General features: G+C 38.3%; 1 protein-coding gene across 4 annotated transcripts in view; it reads left to right on the forward strand.

Annotated features, from left to right (window-relative positions):
* Window positions 1–5,491, forward strand: part of LOC121002810 (myocardin-like) — a 48,646-nt gene extending 43,155 nt beyond the window's left edge. For all 4 annotated transcript variants that reach the window (XM_040434386.1, XM_040434404.1, XM_040434395.1 and 1 more), the window contains 3 exons: window positions 1,097–1,234; window positions 1,319–1,376; window positions 4,271–5,491. In XM_040434386.1, coding sequence (XP_040290320.1) covers window positions 1,097–1,234; window positions 1,319–1,376; window positions 4,271–4,740 — 666 coding nt within the window. In that variant the 3' untranslated portion in view covers window positions 4,741–5,491. The remainder of the gene's footprint in view (window positions 1–1,096; window positions 1,235–1,318; window positions 1,377–4,270) is intronic.
* The last annotated feature ends 5,119 nt before the right edge of the window (window positions 5,492–10,610 follow it).

The following is a 10,610-nucleotide window of genomic DNA, read 5'->3' on the forward strand; positions in this document are numbered from 1 at the left end:
GCGGCGGGGGCAGCAGCAGCACAGGGGGGAGGGAGAGACTCCTCCACTGCGCTGCTGAGAACTATCATCTCCTGTGCCCGCCGCTGTATTGAGCAGAGCTGCCAGAGTGTGCAGGAGGAGGAGCGCTTACATGTGGAGGAAGCCCTGTCTCACTGCGCTGTGGGACAGGCGGAAGTGCGCCGGTAAGCTCCTCCTCCTGCACGGCACAGTGTGCAGGAGAGGAGCAGCGCTCTGAAGGATGGCCGGGGTCCGGACAACTGGCGGCCGCGGTCCGTATTTGGACCGCGGTCCGCCAGTTGAGTACCCCTGCTCTATACAAACATATTAAATAGTGTGCACAAACAAAATTATTAAAAAAGAGACCATATTGTCAACATCATTTTCTCAATGCATTGTAATGTTGTATTTTGGGTAAACACTGTCAACCTTTAATGCTCAGAAGAATAAAAAGAACAGTGCTCCACTAGGTCAGTATGTTGATATCACATTAGTCCCCACCTGTAATACACAACAGGAAAGAGGATCGCCTTGATCGGTTGTGCCAGTAGGTACAATGCCAGTAAGTACTTTAGGAAGTATGGCGGCCATCTGCTTTATATTCTGAAGTACTGCTGGAATCTGCTAATCTCAACTGCAGTGAAGGTGAGGGATAAAATAAAGGATCCACCTCTCACTTAGGCAGGAAATGAAGTACAGTACATGTTCATATAAACAGTGGTAGAGTAAAAGCCATCACTGATCAAGTCGGGGTTCTGGCTGAGAAAGTATAGATCCTACAAATATGAAACAATGTTCACGATTGTATAAGAAAAAGCTATAAGCCTATAAACATAAATAAAAAAAAATTATCTAAAGTCCATTAACATAACATATGTACAAACATAAAAGACAAACAGAAATCATAATAGTATGACCCCAGTCCTGTAATGCTGCAACTGAAAATTATTCTCGTTCTTCTAGTTTGTGCACACAACACATAGGATATCACAGGCTGCTTATTTTATGCCAGATATAAAAGTCATTTTAAGCACCAGCAATGCAACTAGTTATTGGTCTTTATGGAACAGTTGAAGCTATTAAGATGTTAATGCTTCAGGTTTTGCAGCCTTCCACATGTGAGGTACTTGGCCAGGACTTTGAGCTTCCCATGCAGATCACAGCAAGTCCAGAAAGTCCTGTACAGAAGCCCCGATCCTTTGAGGAAGAACTTCAGGAGGCCATACAGAAAGCACAGGTATATTGATCACTGTGCATTTATGTAAGACTATAGGAAATATTCCATTGGTGTGTATTAAATGTCATTTTTGTTTCTCTATAGATGGCCATTTCACAGTCAATTGATGACATATTAGAAGATGAGCCACTATTACATACAGGTTGGTATTTATAATAATTAAATATACACTGCTCAAAAAAATAAAGGGAACACAAAAATAACACATTCTAGATCTGAGTTAATTAAATATTCTTCTGAAATACTTTGTTATTTACATAGTTGAATGTGCTGACAACAAGATCACACAAAAAGAAAAAAATAGACATCAAATTTTTAAACCCATGGAGGTCTGGATTTGGAGTCACACTCAAAAAGTGGAAAAACACACTACAGGCTGACCCAACTTTGATGTAATGTCCTTAAAACAAGTCAAAATGAGGCTCAGTAGTGTGTGTGGCCTCCAAGTGCCTGTATGACCTCCCTACAACGCCTGTGCATGCTCTTGATGAGGTGACGGACGGTCTCCTGAGGGATCTCCTCCCAGACCTGGACTAAAGCATCTGCCAACTCCTGGACAGTCTGTGGTGCAATGTGACGTTGGTGGATAGAGTGAGACATGATGTTCCAGATGTGCTCAATTGGATTCAGGTCTGGGGAACGGCGGGCCAGTTCATAGCATCAATGCCTTCGTCTTTCAGGAACTGCTGACACACTCCAGCCACATGAGGTCTAGCATTGTCTTGCATTAGGAGGAACCCAGGGCCAACCGCACCAGCATATGGTCTCACAAGGGGTCTGAGGATCTCATCTCGGTACCTAATGGCAGTCAGGCTACCTCTGGCGAGCACATGGAGGGCTGTGCGGCCCTCCAAAGAAATGCCACCCCACACCATAACTGACCCAATGCCAAACCGGTCATGCTGGCGGATGTTGCAGGCAGCAGAACGTTCTCCACGGCGTCTCCAGACTCTGTCACGTCTGTCACATGTGCTCAGTGTGAACCTGCTTTCATCTGTGAAGAGCACAGGGCGCCAGTGGCGAATTTGCCAATCTTGGTGTTCTCTAGCAAATGCCAAACGTCCTGCACGGTGTTGGGCTGTAAGCACAACCCCCACCTGTGGACGTCGGGCCCTCATATCACCCTCATGGAGTCTGTTTCTGACCGTTTGAGCAGACACATGCACATTTGTGGCCTGCTGGAGGTCATTTTTCAGGGCTCTGGCAGTGCTCCTCCTGTTCCTCCTTGCACAAAGGCAGAGGTAGCGGTCCTGCTGCTGGGTTGTTGCCCTCCTACGGCCTCCTCCATGTCTCCTGATGTACTGGCCTGTCTCCTGGTAGCGCCTCCATGCTCTGGACACTACGCTAACAGACACAGCAAACCTTCTTGCCACCGCTCGCATTGATGTGCCATCCTGGATAAGCTGCACTACCTGAGCCACTTGTGTGGGTTGTAGACTCCATCTCATGCTACCACTAGAGTGAAAGCACCGCCAGCATTCAAAAGTGACCAAAACATCAGCCAGGAAGCATAGGAACTGAGAAGTGGTCTGTGGTCACCACCTGCAGAACCACTCCTTTATTGGGGGTGTCTTGCTAATTGCCTATAATTTCCACCTGTTGTCTATCCCATTTGCACAACAGCATGTGAAATTGATTGTCACTCAGTGTTGCTTCCTAAGTGGACAGTTTGATTTCACAGAAGTGTGATTGACTTGGAGTTACATTGTGTTGTTTAAGTGTTCCCTTTATTTTTTTGAGCAGTGTAGAAAATAAAGTAATCCATAAAATATTTAGCATACTCCTTGGCATTACTGATGAGGACATTTCTTAACATTCAATTCTGGTTCGATTCATCTGAATCACCTGTCCGATTTTATTTAGGTGGAAATAAATTGTACCTGAATCAAAAGTGCTCTTATTGTCTACAAAAGTCCCTCTTTCTTAACCTTGCTTCACATAAAATTCTTAATCTAACTTCAGATTTTTTTGTTATATTTGGCGTCGAATTTTGGAAGATGTTTATGTGGAATTTCACCAGATACTTAGGTTTCCTCCTCTAATCCAAAAAAATAGCTTATACAGTTGGTAACTTGCCATCCAATTATACAGTATATCATGAAACATTATACGGGGTGGGCCATTTATATGGATGCACCTTAATAAAATGGGAATGGTTGGTGATATTAACTTCCTGCTTGTGGCACATTAGTATATGTGAGGGGGGGAAACTTTTCAAGATGGGTGGTGACCATGGCGGCCATTTTGAAGTTGGCCATTTTGAATCCAACTTTAGTTTTTTTCAATAGGAAGAGGGTCATTTGACACATCAAACTTATTGGGAATTTCACAAGAAAAATAATGATGTGCTTGGTTTTAACGTAACTTTATTCTTTCATGAGTTATTTACAAGTTTCTGACCACTTACAAAATGGGTTCAATGTGCTGCCCATTGTGTTGAATTGTCAATGCAACCCTTTTCTCCCACTCTTCACACACTGATAGCAACACCGCAGGAGAAATGCTAGCACAGGCTTCCAGTATCCGTAGTTTCAGGTGCTGCACATCTCGTATCATCTGAAGGCAATCGTCTATGCTGTGAAGATACGAGATGTGCAGCACCTGAAACTACGGATACTGGAAGCCTGTGCTAGCATTTCTCCTGCGGTGTTGCTATCAGTGTGGGAAGAGTGGGAGAAGAGGGTTGCATTGACAATACAACACAATGGGCAGCACATTGAACACATTTTATAAGTGGTCAGAAACTTGTAAATAACTTATAAAAGAATAAAGTTACGTTAAAACCAAGCACACCATCTGAAATAACCCCTCTCAGATGTGTGGAATGGTTTTTTTGCCACAAACATTTCTGCAATGAATCCGCCATATATGAATATGCCCTTATAAAGAGACATCAAATGAATATGACATATATGTATATAAGGGGTAAAACTTTCTAGGCTGAGCTGTACCAAAAAAAAGAAGTTAACTTTTTAATATGTATCCTTGTATGGATATTAAAATGTCTTAATCAAATCATTTTTTGTAATTTTGCAGATGAATTAATGCATGTTGATAACATCTCAATGGAAAACATTCATTCTGATATCAATCATCAAAACATGTCACCTGCAGCCCAAAACAGTAATTTCGCGAAACAGATGCAGTGTTGCAGTGATACTCAACCACCTTCAATTATGCCCAGTTCTGGAATGCTAGAATTTCCTGGGTCTGGAAATTACGATTTCTTTTATGGTCAGGATTGTCTTTCAGCTGTCTTTTCTCCAGATCACCTTGAATTGCCATGTTCACCAGATCATCAGGAAAGCATCATGTCTCCATCATCTTCCTCTTCATCTAGTGCTACCTTTGATCCAGCAGACTGGCTAGAAGCACTAACATCAGGATCTACTTCCAATTTTGGCCCTAATAGCCCAGTCGGTTCTAGCATTTTCTCTACTGACATTTTCGACTCACCAGACTTAAGTATTAACAGAATGATTGATTTAATGGTGGAGCAGTGGTAATATTACAATTAAAAAGGACATTAGATACCAACAAAATCTTCCCCCAAATACAACTCATAAAAGAAAGATAATCTTTCTTTTGCCAGCAGCTTTTGCTAGCCGTATAAGAGGGTGGAATGTGTGGTCAAATCTCAGGACGTATGATAGATGAGAATGTGATGACATTGGTCACAGCTGCTTCCTGTAGACACTATCTTGGCTGCACTAATGCTGAACAGAAATGTTTAGCAATCAAAAGGATTCATTGTTGCTGATACATTTATCTATAAAACATGGCTGTCTATTTTACACATTTTCATTTATGCAGGAAATAAATAATTCAATGTTTTAAAAATTTCAATTTATATTTGAAAAAAATTATATACATATCGCTGAACTTGAATGGAACCAGGAGTACCCGATAGACTCAAAATCATGTAATGATCTACCTTCTAAAATGTTTTTAAATCATAATCTTGTAGATCATACATATTTCATAGGACGGTTCACTATTGATTCAGTATCTGGATGAGAATGGTGGAATTCTGTAGATGTCAGATAGTAAATGAACTGATGGTAGATGATTTTATTTCGAAGTCAAATTTATAAGGAACAGTTTCTCAAGGGTAAATCTTTATGACTCAGGTTACATCAGTATTGGTTTGTATGGTGATATCAGCATGTTATGGTTAGTGTTGAGCGCGGATATTCGAATCGCAAATTTTAATCGCAAATATCGCCACTTCGAGAATATTTTGTATATAGTGCTATAAATTCGTATTCTTGAATAGTGTTAAATATTCTAATCGCAAATTTATCGCAAATTTATTGAGAATATATTACATTGACGATTTTCGCAATCAAGTAAACAATGACTGGCGATCACGAATTCTCGAATTTGCTAATTTATGGCAAATATTCGGCCAATAATTAGCGAAATATCGCAAATTTGAATATTGCCTATGCCGCTCATCACTAGTTATGGTATATTGAGAAAAACGGTTTCAAGATTAGATATGGAAAATATGGAAACTTGCAAACATTTTAGCAAAATGATGAAGTGAGGTGACTCCTTAAAGGAGAGACATGTTTCTAGAAAATACTTTTGCTGTCAAAGGTGGCAAATGTATCTCTTAAGGTACTTGAATCATTTTTTGATAACACAGATAGTCTTTGTTGAAGAAAGAACTTCTATAATTCAGAAAACTATATAATATAGCTTTACTGAATTTTATAAAAGGTCTCAAGAAACAAACAACAACAATAATGCACATCTAAGTGACAAGAACATATTGGCACAAGTCTGGTATCTTTAATTCCACTATTTAGGGCACATGAAGTATGAAGATATAAAAATTGTCACAGGAGTGTGCATGTTGTTTTTTTTTTTTTTTATCAGACAGCTGCTAAAATTTCATGAGACTCCCAACGACATGTAGAATTTCTGAATTTTATCTTTAAAAAGAAATTGTCAGGCTTGCAAGTGAATTCAGTTGAACCTTTTTATTTTTTATCAGTAGTTTGTCTTACAAAAGCAAAGCACATATCCAATAGAGCAGACCTGGCCTAGAGCTTTCATCTGTCTAAGAACAGCCTTCTTTAGAGATTTTTATGACAGTTACGACCTAAAATGTATATATCTTTCCCATTGTGTGCTGTACAGATATTGATGGTGCAATACAAGATGGGGAGCTGCTTTAAAATAACCTTGTAGGAAAATCAAGCACATAGGCATGTTGTGCTATTTAATTATTAAGCCTTATTTTTTCTATAATTGTATTTCAAGGATCTTTACACTTTATTAAAGGGGTTGCCCAAGTTATTATTTTTTTGTTCTTTGTAGGTTTCTAACTAAGCAAATGAAAGGGATTTTCAATTCACTTACTTCATCGATAGTGCGGTCTACTAGTTAGCTGAGCATCATATGACCTGTGATGTCAGCTTCTCTCCCTGCTCTGATGACGTTCCGGAACATCACTGTGTAGGTTGTGCTGATTGGAGCAACAAGCTGCACCCCTCTGCACTGCCCGTTCTGCTGGCAGAGATGTCTGTCCTGTGTCTCCCCTCCAACTGGATTCTTCAGCAAAGTTTAACCCCTTCTACCATCAGCAGCACGGACTCACAGTTGGAGGCTCTGCCTCGGGTACTAAGCAGCCTCCCAGTTTCCTCTTCTCCAGACACTGAAGAGATAAATGCTGTGCACAGGATCTTCCCTCACTCCTCACCCTGCAAACACAGATATAACAAAGACTGGAGGATTTCTATCCTCTGTAGTCTTCTGCTGGCTGTGAGGAAATGTCTGTAGACCATTGCACAAGAACAGGTAGGGAGATCCTGTGTGTATCAGCAATGTTATTGTACTGTGCAGTTGGGACTTATAGTCCCACACAAAACAACATGCTTCTGGATATCCCAGCAGTCAGACTGCAAATAGTGCATAGCAGAGGGGAGGAAAAGGCAGTCTTTGTTGACACCCACAAATATTTATGAGATTGTTGTTACATTCTCTCCTACCCCCCAGCTCTGCAGCTGCATGTAAACAAAGGGGCCAGAACAGAACTAGGGGAATTCGTAAAAAAAAAAAAAAAAATATATATATATATATATATATATAGAGAGAGAATGAGAGAGAGAATGAGAGAGAGGGAGAGAGAGAATCACTCCGGTATAGTGAAAAAAGAAAACTGTTTATTCACCCAGTGGTGACGCGACGTTTCGGCTCCAACATGAAGCCTTTCTCAAGCAATGTAACAATGCAAACTGAACATACTTATAGTGTGAGGAAATGAAATCATCAAGCATAATTATCATTAACTCATGCCTGTACAAGTGACATATGAAAAAATAAAGTGAAATATATACGTGTACAAATGTAGGTCTGGTGAACACAGTGCATAATCATAAGATAGAACCGTGATACAGTTATATATCATAATACATTATGTGAATAAATACAAAATTCATGTATATAAAGTGCACTTGTGCAATAACCCAGATAACAACTGGTTAAAATGAGAAGCTACTACAACACTTCTATCATGGGGAGTGGCCAGGTCACATGACTATGGACATGGATACAAGCACATAATCAAGCAACTCACAAATTCCCGATGTGACTCCATTGCCAAAGTCAGCGTCTAAGAATCTCAGATGCGCATGCGCATCCGAGATTCTTAGACGCTGACTTTGGCAATGGAGTCACATCGGGGATTTGTAAGTTGCTTGATTATGTGATTATGTCATTTCCTCACACTATAAGTATGTTCAGTTTGCATTGTTACATTGCGTGAGAAAGGCTTCATGTTGGAGCCGAAACATTGCGTCTCCACTGGGTGTATAAACAGTTTTCTTTTTTCACTATACCGTAGTGCTGCTCTATTTTTTATTTTTATTATCCTGGGACGCTTTTCCTATTGGAGCTTGCACCCAATCTTCAAATCTAAAGGTTGGTGCTACCATTCATTGCGTTTGTGTGTGTGTATATATATATATATATATATATATATATACTGTATATATATATATATATATTTGTTTTTTGGCTAAAACTTGCGTATTTATTCCTGACCATCAGATTTACAGTGCTTAATTATTTTTTTTGCATAACTCGGATAACCCCTTTAAATATACATATGCTATTTTTTTCTTTTTTTTTCTTATAGCCAAAATTATGGCAGCATTTCAACAAATGAAATAACAATAATAACTTTTATTTTTATATAGTAGCAGTATTATTCCATAGAAATATACAACCAGGGGAAGTAGTAAATATACATGGCAAAAGTAGGCATATAAGATCAACTCAAGTGTATAGAAAATAATACAGATATGATAGACCAGGAAAGCAGATATGGGTGAGAAGAATTTTGCTATAATTATTCAAAAAATATTTATTTTCTATTTGGTAAAATAAATAGCTACAACTGCCAATGAAGGAAGCACTGATACTAGATAAGTGACATGAGTTGACGATAAGACAGTACAGTAGAAAAGTTAAATAATGTTTTCCAAAAAAAACTTCTCCAAAAAAGGGAACAAATCAACAAAATCACACACAGCTTTATAGCTGAAGAAATGTGGGTTCCCACTTAAAGTGAATGTGCACATGTAATTTTATATGTTGATAGATTTCTTATTATATTTTTTTTAACAATTAAAGCTCCACCAAATCCCCTGCATAGACCAAGTGTTAAATGATAAAATCCTGACAGTTGGCAGCCTAAGGGGCTTACTGCATATTGCCTTATTATTGGGTTTTAGTGTATAAGCAGTAAAAGAGAGTTCATTAATTGCAGCTTTGACTGTTATTATGATAGATTGAAAAATTAGGACACATTTTGGAACTATGTAGATTAAAAAAAAATCTAATGGTAACCAAAGTTTGATATTTACTTTAATTGAGGTATTGTTTCTTTCAGAATAGCAAAACATTTACTGACAGAAAAACAAAGAATATACTCAATTGTAAGCTTTAACATGCAATAAACATGTTTCAATTAGACATTACATACATGTGTATTCTGAGGATATTAAAATCCCAGAGAACCCTTTTAAGACATCCCATGATTAAAAACAAAACAAAACTACAATATTTAGATATAGGATCTCCTAAAATATTTAGGTTGCCAAACAGAAATGTGTGGGGCTTTGCTCAGACTAGCACCATAGCTTCATGTCTACTGGAGCCATTATAGTTATAATACATACATCATGCAGTAAACATTGATAGATCCTCTTAAACATACCTAGTTGGGCTGTATTTGCATTTGAGAAATGTAACAATTTAGTACAATTCATAGTATAATGGAATAAAATAAATATAAACTACAATAACAACTAAAAAGTCTAAATGTCTAATGACAAGGAAAGTGCCATTTCTCTCTTATTTTGCTTGATTTTTTAATGGTCCATAAATACCTCAAACATCTTTATTATTGTGTTCTGATATACACTGGCCAATTGTCATAATTTATCTTTTATACCAAAAACAGAGGGAACCACTGTTGGACGCTGTTGCTCCACTAATAGTTAGTAATTTATGCCTAAGGCACGATGTAACTAAATGCTAAGCAATAAAGTGCTGTGAATTTATGTCTGAATTTTGTCATATTCTTGTAAAACTATGAATAAATGTATGGTTGAAATTTGTCTCTCTTTAAGAGAATGAATGAATATTGGTGCATATACCCGCTGTAAGATCACATAAACCTAACGTATTGGAAAAAAAGGTTAAAGAAAGATTAAATGCATATTTATTTGTTACTCAATGATAGTGTCAAGTTAATTTCTATTACAAACTATCAGTTAATATTCAACACATAAACTAAGGCCATCTAATCACATGGGGCTCCTATCTAACCATCTTCTAAAAGGAATGTGTGAGTTGAGCTTTAGAAAGTCGTTTTGTCCTCTCTCAGACCTCTAGGCTATTGGTTATTTCAAATGCCAGCTTTGACTCAATTTTAAAGGGAGTTTGTCAGCAGTTTTGACCCTGCAAAACTACTGACTGCATTAGGCAGGCGATGTGACTAGCTTGGTAATCATGCCTTTATCAGAGCTTTTATTATCTCAATACTGAGAAACTGAACTGAGAAAACCATTAAAAATTCTAAGTAGGAAAATCAAAGTAGCCAACTGTTATTTCATCCTGCATATACCACTAAAGACCAACAAAGTATGTTGCTGTCTGCTGTCTCCAGTATCCTAACAGCTATTTGTCCAACTCAACAGCCAGCTTTGACATCCACAGACCATCCTCATACGCCTCCTCTTCATAGGTGTGAACAGAGCCATAACCCAATCAATTTTAGGTGCCGTGTAGCAGATACACCATGCAAAGAGAAGTATATCTATATCTCTGACCTAAAATCTAGGACATTCTACCAGATATG

Source organism: Bufo bufo, chromosome 1 (assembly GCF_905171765.1).
Source record: "Bufo bufo chromosome 1, aBufBuf1.1, whole genome shotgun sequence".
Lineage (NCBI taxonomy): Eukaryota > Metazoa > Chordata > Amphibia > Anura > Bufonidae > Bufo > Bufo bufo.